The sequence below is a fragment of the Arachis stenosperma genome, chromosome 4 (assembly GCF_014773155.1).
Source record: "Arachis stenosperma cultivar V10309 chromosome 4, arast.V10309.gnm1.PFL2, whole genome shotgun sequence".
Classification (NCBI taxonomy): domain Eukaryota; kingdom Viridiplantae; phylum Streptophyta; class Magnoliopsida; order Fabales; family Fabaceae; genus Arachis; species Arachis stenosperma.
The window spans coordinates 93222489-93237960 of NC_080380.1; the positions used below are offsets into that span (position 1 = coordinate 93222489).

Genomic DNA, 15472 nt, shown 5'->3' on the forward strand with positions numbered 1-15472 from the left:
TCAATTACCAATCAACAAAAGAATTTGACAACTCAAGAGTCTCCAATTACTCAATCACTAGCCAAGAGTGTAAAAATCTACTCTAAAACCAAGCCAAGCATTTTATCAAACACTTGGAAGGCACAAAATGAAAGCATAGAAAATTAATAAGAAATAGTAAATCTACAACTACCCAATACAAGAGAATGACAATAACAACTCAATTAAGCATTAATAAAATGAAAACATAAATTACATTAAATGAAAATCAAAAGTAATAAGAGTGCATGAACATACAAGTAACAAATTGAAAGGAGATAACAAATGAAACTAAGAGAACAAAGATATAAGAAGAAGGAATTGCAATGAAAACTAAATTAAGAGAAGAAATAAAGCCTAAATCTAAGAGAAGTCTAACCTAATCTACCCTAATTCTAGATAGAAGAGAGAGCTTCTCTCTCTAGAATATAACCTAAAGCATGTTACAATTCTATTCCTAGTTGCTCTTCCCTTGTTTCCTCTTGAATTTTGCTTGAAATTGCTTCAGAAATGAGTTGGATTGGATTTTGAAAGCCCAGAATTCACCCCCAGTGTGCTCCTTTAATGAGGTCACATGACAAGTGGAACTATATATACTAGGAAAAAAGGATATGTACTTCTTACACTTTTAAGGAATGAAGCACATAATGAAGGAAATACAGATTTTTAATGTAATTATAACACTTTCTCACTATATATATACACAAGTCAAGGAACCTTAAGAAGAAATAAATAAAACAAAGTACTACTTGATTTTTTCTATAAGTGTTCATTTTAAGTTCTTGATCATATTTTTCTTTATTTTTCTATATGCTCTTCTTACCTCAAAAGAGCAGTCTTAGCTATTTGCAATCTAGATTGTGTTATTATGATCCTTTTTTTTTATCACATTCTAGATTAGCAAATACATTTTTGAGTAGATCTTACACTCTATAATATCTTAGAATAAGGATATCAAATCTTGTACATATATGTCATATACATTATTAATGTACTCTTTGTACTTTGATCATGTAGAGATAAATCTTAGCTTCAGAAGAGTTGAGAAAAATATCCAAGTTCCTTAAATTTATAGAGACTAGAATCAAGCTTATCCTGAAATGGTTTGCGGCAACAATATCTATAGTTTTAGATTCTTGAGAATCTAAGCCAAATTTAACTTGAAAGGGCCACAGAAAATAATGTCTTATAAATACTTATTCAAATAGTGAAACTCCTTGTTATTTTAAGTACAATTCAACTCTTTTCTTATGAAATTTTTTGTTATTTCAATAAAGACCTTATTACCTAATATAAATCATAGCACTCGTATAGTGCTTTGAATTCACATCATATAAAGTGTAGATGCAAAACATATCTAGTGCAATAAAAAGTTCAAAGAATTTTTTTTTAAAAGATTTATTTCAATAAGTGTTAGGGGTATTACTAAGAAGTATCATGATCACTTTAATTTTCTCTTTGACAATTCTATTTTATGTCGCATAGAAAACAATAAGATGATACTTATTTATTTTCATAAAATAGTCATATAGAATAATATAAACAAAAAATTGTATCAAACCTAAAAACTTCAAAGTAACTTAGGTACTTATTATTACTATAAAGCACTTATTGAACTTGTTATTCTTTTTAGCTTTGTAAGCCAGATAAATCATCACATCTTTTAATGCATAATTCTAACTTTTTTGGGTTATAATCATAAAGTACATTGCATCTAATATAACATTTATTCATATCATTGCATATCTTTTTGCATTTCTTCAATGAATCTTCCTCCAATTGATAGCGTGTTTCACATTGTTGAAAACATGCTTCCAAATCAAATGAAATAGTTTTTGATAGAGGCGGCGATGATCTAGACCGTTTGAGAGCATCATGGGATTCAACAATAGAAAAACAAATAAACACTCCAACCACCAATATTACTATTGTATGTGTCACACCTTTTCTAGCCATAGTAGATTTCTCTCTTTTCTTGTATTGTGATGTCAAATAATTTATAACTAACCAGGCTTTATACAAGTTCAAAATCTTAGTTAATATTATTGTGCTCAATGATTTGTGAAAAGAAATCTTTCTCACTTACTAAATCATGTCTCCTCCATTTACCAAGAGGTATACCAATATAAACAAAAAAAATAAAACAAAATCTCACAAGTATTATTTAAGAATATTTTATTATTTTGACTTGTGTTAATTTGCCTCTTGATTCAATATATAAATTCAAAAGATTTGCCGATCATAATAATGTTATTTGATTTTGTGTAGGAATCTTTACATATATATTAGAAATCATATGCTTTTGAATATTAAATATTGGTTACAAAAGAGTGAAAGGGTACATTATACTTAGAAAAATATTAGAAATGTAATATGGATGTGAAAGTTCTAAATTTGAAGGTAGTGTATATGGGTAAGGAAAAAGGATGTCCTTGTCATTTATTAAAAATAACATGGATAACATAGTACCAGAATTTAATGTTTGAAGCATACTCAAAAAATTATTTCTTTGTTATGAGTGAAAGGATTCAAACCTTTGAACAATTCGACCACTTTATTGTTTTTATAGTTATTATAAAATTTATATTTTTTCTTCAACATTTATAGATATATGAAAATAATATTTGATATTAACTATTAAACACCACACACACAATTATAAATGTGTAATTTATTCTATTCACATTAATTACATTTTAATATTTTCTCTCTATTTATTAATGTCTTCTCTCTTCTTATTATAGGTGTTCAAACCAACTCGTGTAACACCCTAATTACTCTAAGCCTTACCTCTAGCCATAAAGTAAAAGATAACTAAGTGCCATGACAGTTCTAAGGCTTATATGTTAATATACATATCATATATAAAAAGGAATAATACTACGAGAAACTCGATGAAGGATTACAACTCAAAAATCGAGATATAAAAGCGTTAAGCGTTCACACGATATATAAAAGCATAAAGGATAAGATATCGGTACAAGATAATACAAAGCATGTGTAGATATATAAGCATAATAGCCATAGAATACTAGCCGCAGCCTGCAGAGTTTAGGCCGACTAGTTATATACAGACATAACATAGTTTTTAGTTAAAATAGCTTATACAACTTATCTCTCAACACTATAAAAATAATCACTTTTAGCGGCTATTTATTTTGCTTTTAGTGGTAATAAAAATAGCCGCTAATACATTTACCGGCAATTAGACATTAGCCGTCTTATGCTTTGCCGCTAAAAGATTTTAGCGGCAATTATAACATTTGCCGGTAAAGACCTTTTTAATGGTCGTAGAAAGTATATAACTTTTAGTGGCTATTTTTTTTGGCAATTTATATGGCCACAAAAAGTATTCTAAGATTGAAATGTTATTCAATTTTAGTGGCCATTACTATTGCCGCTAAAACCCATTTTACCGGCAATTTATATGGCCACTAAAAATAATTCTAAAATTGTAATGATATCCACTTTTAGTTGCCATTACTATTGCCACTAAAATATTAAAACTTTAATTATGTTGACTTTTTTAGAAATGACAACCTATCATTTTTCTAACATTTCAAATTATTTTTACCAACAATTATTATTATTGTACGTAATATAAATATGCTAAAATTAACTAATACAAAATGAAATATTTCATTAAATTCAAAATATTTATACACAAATTTCTCTTGAAAAGTAATAAAGCATAATACGAATTTAAACAATACAAATATTACAAAAAAAAAGAATTAAAAGTAAATCTACATTATATATTTAAAAAATAAAGTGGACTTTGTCCCAACATGTTTAAACCAAAATACCAAAGTGTGTACTCCATTTGCCTAACCAAGTCTTTTATTGGTGTGGTGCCAAAGACAAAATACTGGTTCAACAGAATAGCTGCAAAGGCGTGTAATATATGCCACCGGTTATGTACGAAGCCTGTGTTATTCATGTTATAAAAAAAATTTAGTGCCAATATAAGATATCAGTAACTGCAACACCAAATCATTCAACATCCATTTGTATTATTTAATCACCTGTTGGAGGAATACGGAATTGTTAGAACCAATATAACAAGAATCTATAGGGACCTGTGTTAGAAAAGTATTAGTCATATATAAAAACACTAGCAATTTTATGTCCCATTAAATGACTACTCCCTGAAAAAGCCCAAGAACATAACAGCTAGCCCAGAAAAATGCCGAGGTCAAAGTGAAATACAGAGGAGAAAAAGAAAAGTAAAGTTAAGATTCACTACATACTGTTGAGTGCTGCGCAGAGAATATTGAATTCATGATTGCCACATACCTATAAGGGAGTAAAATAAAGTGAATGTTCATTGCAAAAATGAATAACGTGAAATAATAAAATATAAAGATCAGGAGGAGCATACTTTTCTGGTCCATCAGCAGATCCTTGTAAGCACAAAATCTGTTCATAAATTAGCAAATACACAAAATTTATTAGTCAAAATCTGCAAATCTTTAACAAAATGGTAAAATAAAGCCGAAACACGCAAATAAAATAAAAGAACACGTGAATCCTACCTTAATATTCATTCTACGATTTATACCAGTTCAGAATAAACTAGATTTCACAACTCATTTATAACTTGGAATGATCTTTATTTAGGTCTTTCCCTCTCATTTCTGGTAATATAATATCAACTAAAACACAGCAATATTAATTTTAATAATACATAACCGATAAGACATTCCAAAGGCCATCTTTGATCATACCATCAATGATCATATCATGTTCATACCGAAACCCCTTCCTGTTTTACAAGTGCAATATATACAAGAAAAACCCAGCAAAAAATGCAAGCAAAAAATTCAATTAAATATACAAAATGAATCTAAATTGTAAGAAATTAAATCACTAAAAGGAGTAACCCAAAGCAACTTAGAAAGCTAGGCTCACCTAGTTGTATACCAAAGGTAATCACTTGTATCTCGTGTAACATTTATTTGTTCCAAGAGACCAGAAACAGTAATTGTGGAGCGGTCATCCATAGAAGAAGGATCTTCATCAAAACTCTCCCACAAGAACATTTGAGTGCTTGTGGGCATCATTTGCATCTGAGATGTGTGCACTCCAACCTAGTATAGGGAGAATATCAGTTCATTGGTTATTACAAAATTTTGTACTATTCCGTTGAGTTCTTAAAAGTGAACACATTTTCTCCTAGAATGCATAATTATCGTCCCTGAGTACAAAAGGCCACTAAGAATTCAAATTCCATAATTTTGTACATACTTTTGCTGTATTAAAGACGACATTTCTAAAATCGGGGAGGATGCTGACGGACCAAGGAGGTAGGTTGTACTGCATATTATTGAACATGACTCTAACTAACAACAGGGAAAGGAAAAAAAAAGAAAGCAATAAAAAAGCCACAATGTTGGTTGAATGATGAATGCATACCACACTTCTCGCAGTGGAAAAAATTCTCTTGACCACCAACCCTGTTTCCAAATTAGATCATCAAAGATTAGCTAGTATGTCATAAATTGAGGTGTTCCAAATTAGATCATCAAAGATTAGCTAGTATGTCATAAATTGAGGTGACATAAGAGATAGATCTACTCAAACACAGCGAAGTGAAACCGCACCTACAGATTCCGCAATCATCAAAATGAAACTGTTGTTTCCCTATCTGCAAATTGATTAAAAAAAATATTTAGCATCATTGAGGAAGCAAGAATATTAACGATCCCAAGCTGGAATTATGCATCAAATTCAGTCTAGTCCATCTCCAAGAAATAAGGAGCTAAGTAGAAGTTGTAGACAGATCATAGTTAAGAAGCTAAAACTGATCTAAATACTCCATAAAAAATCAGTGAATAATTACATCATCATCGAAGAATTTTTAGATGTCACAGAAATACTCTCCCATTCTAACTCCGCAGTTTGTGCAAACTTCAGCAACCTTCAAAAGAAGCCAAAACAAACAGATACAAATGAAGACTAGACACAAAACCAGAAGTCTTCTATAAATTGAATTTTGATTGAAAAATACTTACCGGTGGTGCGCAAAATTGTGATCATCAATGGCGCCATCAACATGGTACGCTCAATTGCAATCTCAACTCTTTATCACAACTTCGCACAACTAACCAGCAAGTGCACTGGGTCGTCCAAGTAATAAACCTTACGCGAGTAAGGGTCGATCCCACGGAGATTGTTGGTATGAAGCAAGCTATGGTCATCTTGTAAATCTCAGTCAGGCGGATTCAAATGGTTGTGGAGGATTAATAAAACATAAAATAAGGATAGAGATACTTATGCAATTCATTGGTGAGAACTTCAGATAAGCGTATGGAGATGCTTTGTCCCTTCCGTCTCTCTGCTTTCCTACTGTCTTCATCCAATCCTTCTTACTCCTTTCCATGACAAGCTGTATGTTGGGCATCACCGTTGTCAATGGCTACAGTCCCGTCCTCACAGTGAAAATGTTCAACGCGCTCTGTCACAGCACGGCTAATCATCTGTCGGTTCTCAATCAGGTTGGAATAGAATCCAGTGATTCTTTTACGTCTGTCACTAATGCCCAGCCTTCAGGAGTTTGAAACTCGTCACAGTCATTCAATCCTTGAATCCTACTCAGAATACCACAGACAAGGTTTAGACCTTTCGGATTCTCTTGAATGCCGCCATCAATTTTAGTTTATACCACGAAGATTCTGATTAAGGAATCCAAGAGATAAACATTCAAGCCTTGTTTGCTTGTAGAACGGAAGTGGTTGTCAGGCATGTGTTCATAAGTGAGAATGATGATGAGCGTCACATAATCATCCCATTCATCATGTTCTTGGGTGCGAATGAATATCTTAGAACAAGAATAAGCTGAATTGAATAGAAGAACAATAGTAATTGCATTAATACTCGAGGTACAGCAGAGCTCCACACCTTAATCTATGGTGTGTAGAAACTCCACCGTTGAAAATACATAAGAACAAGGTCTAGGCATGGCTGAATGGCCAGCCTCCCCATGATTTAAGAACTAGACGTCCAAAGATGATCCTAAGATCTAAAGTAATCAAAGATTAAAATACAATAGCAAAAGGTCCTATTTGTAGAGAACTAGTAGCTTAGGGTTTACAAAGATGAGTAAATGACATAAAAATCCACTTCCGGGTCCACTTGGTGTGTGCTTGGGCTGAGCATTGAAGCTTTCATGTGTAGAGACTTTTCTTGGATCACTAAAAACAATGCCAAAAAGCGTATAAATTATCCGCTCATCACAATAAATTCCAAATAAGATAAAAAGAAGAGAATATGCAATGAATTCCAAAAACATCTATGAAGATCAGTATTAATTAGATGAGCGGGGCATTTAGCTTTTCGCCTCTGAACAGTTTTGGCATCTCACTCTATCCCTTGAAATTCAGAATGATTGGCTTCTATAGGAACTCAGAATCCAGATAGTGTTATTGATTCTCCTAGTTAAGTATGATGATTCTTGAACACAGCTACTTTCTGAGTCTTGGCCGTGGCCCAAAGCACTCTGTCTTCCAGTATTACCACCGGATACATACATGCCACAGACACATAATTGGGTGAACCTTTTCAGATTGTGACTTAGCTTTGCTAGAGTCCCCAATTAGAGGTGTCCAGGGTTCTTAAGCACACTCTTTTTGCCTTGGATCACGACTTTATTTTTTTCTTTTTCTTTTTTCCCTTTTTTTCGTTTTTTTTTTGTATTCACTGCTTTTTCTTGCTTCAAGAATCATTTTTATGATTTTTCAGATCCTCAGTAACATGTCTCCTTTTTTCATCCTTCTTTCAAGAGCCAACATTCATGAACAACAAATTCAAAAGACATATGCACTGTTCAAGCATACATTCAGAAGTCAAAGTATTGCCACCACATCAAAATAATTAATCTGTTATAAAATTCAAAATTCATGCAATTCTTCTCTTTTTCAATTAAGAACATTTTTCATTTAAGAAGAGTGATGGATTCATAGGACATTCATAACTTTAAGGCATAGACACTAAGACACTAATGATCACAAGACACAAACATAGATAAACATAAGTGATGACAAGTCATCATATACCTATTTTTCTATGCTTTTTCATACAATAAATTGATGATTAGTGCTTAAATATTGCATTCTTTTGTGCTTAATTGGAATATTTCCTTGATCTTTTAATTTTATAAATCTTGTAGGAAATAAGAAGAAAAAGAAGCAAAGAAGCACAAAATAAGCTAAAAAGAAAAAAAAAAGAGCTTTGGGGCACACTTTGAAGTTGGAGCACACTTTGGAGCCTTAGGCCACGCTTTTAAAAGCGTGGCCCATGACCAAATTAAAGGAGGAAGCAACCAGCATGCACATTGCCCTGCTCTTGCCAAGGGCAGGGCAATATCATGATGAAACAAAGTGAGGTTGGAAGCAAATTTTCGCTAAGTTAAAATCTGGGCGCTCACAGCATGACCATGCCTACTTCAAAGGGCTATAACTTGAGCTACAGACGTCCAATTGATGTGCTTTTAGTAGCGTTGGAAAGCTGACATTCAGAGCTTTCCAACGATGTATAGCAATCCATATTTGGCGTACAATTGAGGCATGAGTGAAAGGCATCTTTAAGGGTAAAAAATAAGCAAAAATAAACCAAAGTGCTTCCTCCAAGGTTCGAAGCTGGAGCCTCACTCCAAAGCAAAGTAGCGCTCATTATTCTGCTCTGCCCTCTTGGAGAGCAGCGCAATATCGTGCTCTCTTCATAAAAATTCAAGGAAAATTGTTTCCCCAAATACTTTCACCAAGGCTTGAACTTGGGACCTCCCCTTGGAAGCACCAATGCGCTGCCCACAAGGAGAGCAGAGCAACATTCCTTGGTGCATGGCACGCATGCTTGGACGCACACAAAGGAGCTTAGGCACGCAGCATTTTGACACGGGCAGGGAGGCAAGGCACACACAAGACACCACTGCCCCGCTCTCCACAAGGGCAGGGCAATCCCCTGGTGCCCCTCCCACACTTGGCACGAAACATACATCCCCACACAAAGCTTCACTGCTCTGCCCTCCACAAGAGCAGAGCAGCCTCCTGGGAACACCCATGGGCCAAAATTCAATTAAAATTCCCTTTGAACTCAAATCTTCACCAATTGAACCAAGGCCATCCAAGACCCATTCTCCCTCAAATCCAAAGCAAGCAAAGCCCACTCAACATGACTCAAAGACACACAGAGAAGCTAGATTAGGAATTTCATTTTATGAATTTGTTTTTAATTTCAATTTCATTTTATTTTCATTTTGTAAAAAGCCTATATAAAGTCATCACTCTCATTTCAGAAGGGGAGCTCGATTAGAAGGAGGCTAGCTCCACTAGGGAGCATTAGTAGTAGAGAGCTCTCTCCTTTAATTTTCATTTCTGTCTTGAATCTTGGATTGAGATTTGAAGGAATTATGTTTCATTCTTGATCTAAGATTGCTCTTTGTTGATTTTCTGAATAATTCAGTGAATTGAGTTTTGGATCCAAGTTTTTCTCTACGGTTTTCATCTTTCTTTCTTCTTCAATCTGCTTTATACTTTGATCAAGGAAGGAATTGAGATCTAGACTTGTTTTCTAGTCTCTTTGATTCCCTGAGATCTTCAATTTTATTTTGCAATTGAGTTGAGTTCTTGGCTGCTCTTCTGTTTTTACTGTTCCATTGGCTTTCAATTTACTTTCAAGCAATTTAATTCTTCTGCACTTGTTCATCATTTTACATTTCTGTTCATGATCCCAATTTACTTTCCAGCAAGTTAAGCTTTCTGCAAGAGTTTCTGAGTTTTGATTTATTGCTCTCTTTAATTTCCAGCACTCCAGCCCCCTTTACATTTGATGCAATTTACTTTTCTTGCAATTTAAGTTTCAGCTCTTTTACTTTCTTGCTCTTTAAGTTTTCTGCCCATTTACATTCTGCAACTTTATCATTCCTGCAATTTACTTTCTGTTGATCAACTTCATACAATTCACTTCAATGTTAGCTTGACTAAACTAATCACCCACTAAAGTTGCTTGATCCATCAATCCCTGTGGGATCGACCTCACTCTTGTGAGTTATTACTACTTGATGCGACCCGGTATACTTGCCGGTTGGATTTGTGTGTTGGAAATTTATTTTTCCACAAAAACACCATCAAGTTTCTGGCGCCGTTGTCGGGGATTGATTAGATCAACAATGATTAAGTGGGTGAGAAGTCTAGATCAAGCATTTTTTTTGTTTTTTGTTCTCTGTTCTAAGTTGAAACCAAGGTGTTTGTGTTTTTGCCTCACTAAGCAAAACTCATCTCTGATATGAGTAATTTCAATTTTCATTGGTGTTGTGTTTTACAAAATTCAAATGGAGTTCACTTCATCTTTTAGTCAAACAAACTTCATGGGATATTGCCCACCATCACAATATGATTCAAGTCATTATTCTAATGATGGTTGGGAATATCACCAAGAAGATACAAATTATGAGCACTCCAATCCATGGAAATTTGCTTCAGAACCCCAAGATGAGCAAGAAAATCATGAGGGATAGCAACCACCACCACAAAATGATTCATATCATTATCCTCATGGTGGATGGGAGTATCAACAAGGAATGAGGGAGTATGAACAATCAAGTGAAATGAACTATTTCCCGGAGCCACAAAGTGACTCATACTGTGATGACACGTACACAAATGATAGCTGGGAAGGGAAATGCAATGATTCACATTCTAATTATTTAAGGACAGTATCACTTGATTGTGCTACCAAAGCATACTTGGAAGAATGTTCCTCCATGCCACAAAATAACTCAAACTGTGATGAATTCAATAATCAATCAAATTGTGGGTGGGAGGATCAAAACCAAGCAGCATTCAACAGTTCATACTCCACTTATCAAAAGATATCATCACTTGAGCAAACCTTTAATTCATTCATGGAAAGCTGTCCAACTTCACCTCCTAATTTTTCATTTGACAATTCTTCATCACCTAAATATGTCTCAACACAAACTTCCACGAGCCAAAGATTCTCAGAGCTTGAGTCCATGTTCAACAGAATTGTAGAGGAACAACAACAATCCTGGAGAGAACGAGAAATCCTTTTTCAAGAGACAGATGAGCAATTAGAGAACATAGAGAAACGCTTAGAACTACTAAGCAAGAAAAATGAAGACCAATTGATGGATGTGAAGGAGAAAGTGGAAGAGCAAGATGAAGAGGCCACTGTATCAAGTGAAATTGCAAAGAAGGAAGAGGTGGTGGAAACATTTGAACCTAAAACTGCACTTGAGATGACAAGAGAACCTGAACACTCATAACCTCCTCAAACTCCCCTGGACCAAAGATGCTCAACACTGATAAAAAAATATGAAGAGGAGATGAAGAAATGTTGGGAAGATCAACAAATCTCCTCAATGAAAAAGCTATTACGTCAAATGTTGGGTGCAAAGAAAGGAGTGGATGAGCAAGAAAGTGAGGAAGTCATTCCAGAAAATTTACACTCAAGTGAGGAAAAGTTCATGGAACCACCGATTCAAAAGGCTCTGGATGAATATTAAACTCCAATAATCACACAGCAACCAAGACTTGGATTCAAAGAAGTGAAGGAAACTAACAAAAGCACCAATCCTGTCCAGCAAGCAAGATCAATCAAGCCATTTGCAAAAGGAAGCTTGCTGAGGAAAGGCCAAGGCAAGGGACAGTAGCTGAATCTTCTCCCCCTTTGAGGTCATTGGTGGACGAAATTGTGATCACATGTTCTTTATACTTTAAGGATGTTTACTCTTAGGGCACTGTTTATTTTCTTTATTGGAATTCACAACTCCGTTCAACTAACCAGCAAGTGTACTGGGTCGTCCAAGTAATAAACCTTACGTGAGTAAGGGTCGAATCCACAGAGATTGTTGGTATGAAGCAAGCTATGGTCACCTTGCAAATCTCAGTTAGGGAGATTAAAGGGTAATTGTGATTATTGGATTGTAAATAAAAGGGAATAATAAAAGGGATAGAAATACTTATGCAGATTCATTGGTGGGAATTTCAGATAAGCGGAAGGAGATGCTGTAGAGCTCTCGGACGCCTGCTCTCCTATTCCTTCTACTCAATCCTTCTTACTCCTTTCCATGGCAAGCTTTGTATAGGGGTTCACCATCAACTGTGGCTACTTTCAATCCTCTCGGGGAAATATCCTATGCGGCTGTCACTCGCACAGCTAACCAGTCTGGAGGCATCACCCATGGTTGATGGCTACATCCCATCCTCGCAGTGAAAGCTAATGCTCACGCACTCTGTCACAGTACGGCCAATCACCGGTTGGTTCCCTCCCCTACTGGAATAGAATCCCTCTTTTGCGTCTGTCACTAACGCCCAGCAGGTTACAAGTTTGAAGCACGTCACAGTCATTCATTACCGGAATCCTACTCGGAATACCACAGACAAGGTGAAACTTTTCGGATTCCCAGGATCCTACTCGGAACACCACAGACAAGGTTGGACTTTCCGGATCCTCATAAATGCCGCCATCCATCTAGCTTATACCACGAAGATTCTGTTGGAGAATCTAAGAGATACACATTCAAGCTTCTTTGCATGTAGAACGGAAGTGGTTGTCAATCACGCGCGTTCATAAGTGAGAATAATAATGAGGGTTATCTAACTCATCACATTCATCATGTTCTTGGGTACGAATGAATATCTTGGAATAAGAATAAGAGAGATTTGAATAAAAGAAAATAGAACTTCATTAATACTTGAGGTACAGCAGAGCTCCACACCCTTAATCTATGGTGTGCAGAAACTCCACCGTTGAAAATACATAAGCAAAGGGTTCAGGCATGGCCGAATGGCCAGCCCCCTAAACCGTGATCAATGATCTCCTAAGATGAAGAATAAAACAAAACTGAGACCAAAGATGTCTAATACAATAGATAAATGTCCTATATATACTAGACTAGCTCCTAGGGTTTACATGAGTAAGTAATTGATCCATAAATCCACTTCCGGGGCCCACTTGGTGTGTGCTTGGGCTGAGCTTGATCAATCCACGAGCTAAGGCATTTCTTGGCGTTGAACTTTGAGTTATAACGTGTTTTGGGCGTTCAACTCCGGATCATGACGTTTTTCTGGCGTTTAACTCCAGACAGCAGCATGAACTTGGCGTTTAACGCCAAGTTACGTCGTCAATATTCGAACAAAGCATGGACTATTATATATTGCTGGAAAGCCCTGGATGTCTACTTTCCAACGCCGTTGAGAGCGCGCCATTTGGAGTTCCGTAGCTCCAGAAAATCCATTTCGAGTGCAGGGAGGTCAGAATCCAACAGCATCAGCAGTCCTTTTGTCAGCCTTTTTCAGAGTTTTGCTCAAATCCCTCAATTTCAGTCAGAATTTACCTGAAATCACAGAAAAACACACAAACTCATAGTAAAGTCCAGAAATGTGAATTTATCATAAAAACTAAGGAAAACATCCCTAAAAGTAGCTTAAACTTACTAAAAACTATATAAAAACAATGCCAAAAAGCGTATAAATTATCCGCTCATCACAACACCAAACTTAAATTGTTGCTTGTCCCCAAGCAACTGAAAATCAAATAGGATAAAAAGAAGAGAATATACTATAAAGTCTAAAATATCAATGAATATTAATTATAATTAAATGAGCGGGACTTGTAGCTTTTTGCTTCTGAACAGTTTTGGCATCTCACTTTTTCCTTTGAAGTTTATGAATGATTGGCTTCTCTAGGAACTTAGAATTCCGGATAGTGTTATTGACTTTCCTAGTTAAGCATGTTGATTCTTGAACACAGCTACATATGAGTCTTGGCCGTGGCCCTAAGCACTTTGTTTTCCAGTATTACCACCGGATACATAAATGCCACAGACACATAACTGGGTGAACCTTTTTAGATTGTGACTCAGCTTTGCTAGAGTCCCCAGTTAGTGGTGTCCAGAGCTCTTAAGCACACTCTTTTGCTTTGGATCACGACTTTAACCACTCAGTCTCAAGCTTTTCACTTGGACCTTCATGACACAAGCACATGGTTAGGGACAGCTTGATTTAGCCACTTAGGCCTGGATTTAATTTCCTTGGGCCCTCCTATCCATTGATGCTCAAAGCCTTGGATCCTTGCTTTAAAATTTTCGCCCCTTCTCTCTTTTTTTTTTTTTTTCACTGCTTTTTCTTGCTTCAAGAATCAATTTCATGATGTTTTTCAGATCATCAATAACATTTCTCTTTGTTCCTCATTCTTTCAAGAACCAACAATTTTAACACTCATAAACAACAAGATCAAAAGACATATGCACTGTTCATTCATTCATTCAGAAAACAAAAATATTGTCACCACATCAATATAATTAAACTAAATTCACTAATAATTTCAAAAATTATGTACTTCTTGTTCTTTTGAATTAAAACATTTTTCTTTTAAGAGAGGTGAAGGACTAATGGATTTTATTTCATAGCTTTAAGGCATGGTTACACACTAATGATCATGAAATAAAGACACAAAACATAGGTAAACACAATAATTAAAAACCGAAAACAGAAAGAAATAAAGAACAAGGAATGAATCCACCTTTAGTGGCGTCTTCTTCTTGAAGGACCAATGATGTTCTTCAATTCTTCTATGTCCCTTCCTTGCCTTTGTTGCTCCTCCCTCATTGCTCTTTGATCTTCTCTTATTTCTTGGAGAATGATGGAGTGCTCATGATGTTCCACCCTTAATTGTTCAACATTATGGCTCAAATCTTCTAAAGAGGTGCTGAGTTGCTCCCAATAGTTGTTGGGAGGAAAGTGCATTCCTTGAGGCATTTGTTGATGATGAACTTCCTCATGTTCTCCTTGAGGGCCGTGAGGAACTTCTCTTGTTTGCTCCATCTTTTTCTTGGTGATGGGCTTGTCTTCTTCAATGGAGACATCTCCTTCTATGATAACTCCAGCTGAGTAACATAGATGGCATATAAGGTGGGGGAAGGCTAGCCGTGCCATGTACGAAGGCTTGTCAGCTATTTTGTAGAGTTCATTGGAGATGACTTCATGAACTTCCACCTCCTCTCCAATCATGATGCTATGAACCATGATGGCCCGATCCACAGTAACTTCAGATCGGTTGCTTGTAGGGATGATGGATCTTTGAATGAATTCCAACCATCCTCTAGCTACAGGCTTGAGGTCCAGTCTTCTTAGTTGGACTGGCTTGCCTTTGGAGTCTACTCTCCATTGGGCGCCTTCCACACATATGTCCATAAGGACTTGGTCCAACCTTTGGTTAAAGTTGACCCTTCTTGTGTAGGGGCGTTCATCACCTTGCATCATGGGTAAGTGAAACGCCATCCTCACATTTTCCGGACTAAAATCCAAGTATTTCCCCCTAACCATTGTGAGATAATTCTTTGGGCTTGGGTTCATACTTTGGTCATGGTTCCTAGTGATCCATGCATTGGCATAGAACTCTTGAACCATTAAAATTCCGACTTGTTGCATGG

General features: G+C 35.8%; 1 protein-coding gene across 3 annotated transcripts; it reads right to left on the bottom strand.

Annotated features, from left to right (window-relative positions):
• Positions 1–3798: 3798 nt before the first annotated feature.
• Positions 3799–5349, bottom strand: LOC130972997 (beta-galactosidase 3-like). Of its 3 annotated transcripts, none has more exons than XR_009083980.1 (5): positions 4930–5099; positions 4400–4437; positions 4269–4314; positions 4044–4097; positions 3799–3945 (listed from the first exon to the last, which is right to left on the bottom strand). XR_009083980.1 is itself a non-coding variant. In XM_057897361.1 (5 exons), the coding sequence occupies exons 1-4, from the start codon at positions 5338–5340 to the stop codon at positions 4298–4300; spliced, it is 309 nt and encodes a 102-aa protein (XP_057753344.1). In that variant the 5' UTR covers positions 5341–5349; the 3' UTR covers positions 3805–4097; positions 4269–4297. The 3 variants fall into 3 exon arrangements, 2 of the variants coding, with proteins under 2 accessions (XP_057753344.1, XP_057753343.1); XM_057897361.1 differs by adding an exon at positions 5266–5349 and having other exon boundaries at positions 3805–4097; positions 4930–5108; XM_057897360.1 differs by lacking the exon at positions 4044–4097 and adding an exon at positions 5266–5349 and having other exon boundaries at positions 3808–4043; positions 4930–5108.
• Positions 5350–15472: the final 10123 nt, after the last annotated feature.

Bases quoted from the DNA above. Each gene is read 5' to 3' on its own strand.
- LOC130972997 (XM_057897361.1), bottom strand. From the start codon at position 5,340: ATGCAGTACAACCTACCTCCTTGGTCCGTCAGCATCCTCCCCGATTTT. The intron at 5,109-5,265 runs GTATGTACAAAA...TCCCTATACTAG, and splicing joins TCGTCTTTAATACAGCAAAA to GTTGGAGTGCACACATCTCA. The intron at 4,438-4,929 runs GTGAGCCTAGCT...ATTTATGAACAG, and splicing joins TACCTTTGGTATACAACTAG to ATTTTGTGCTTACAAGGATC.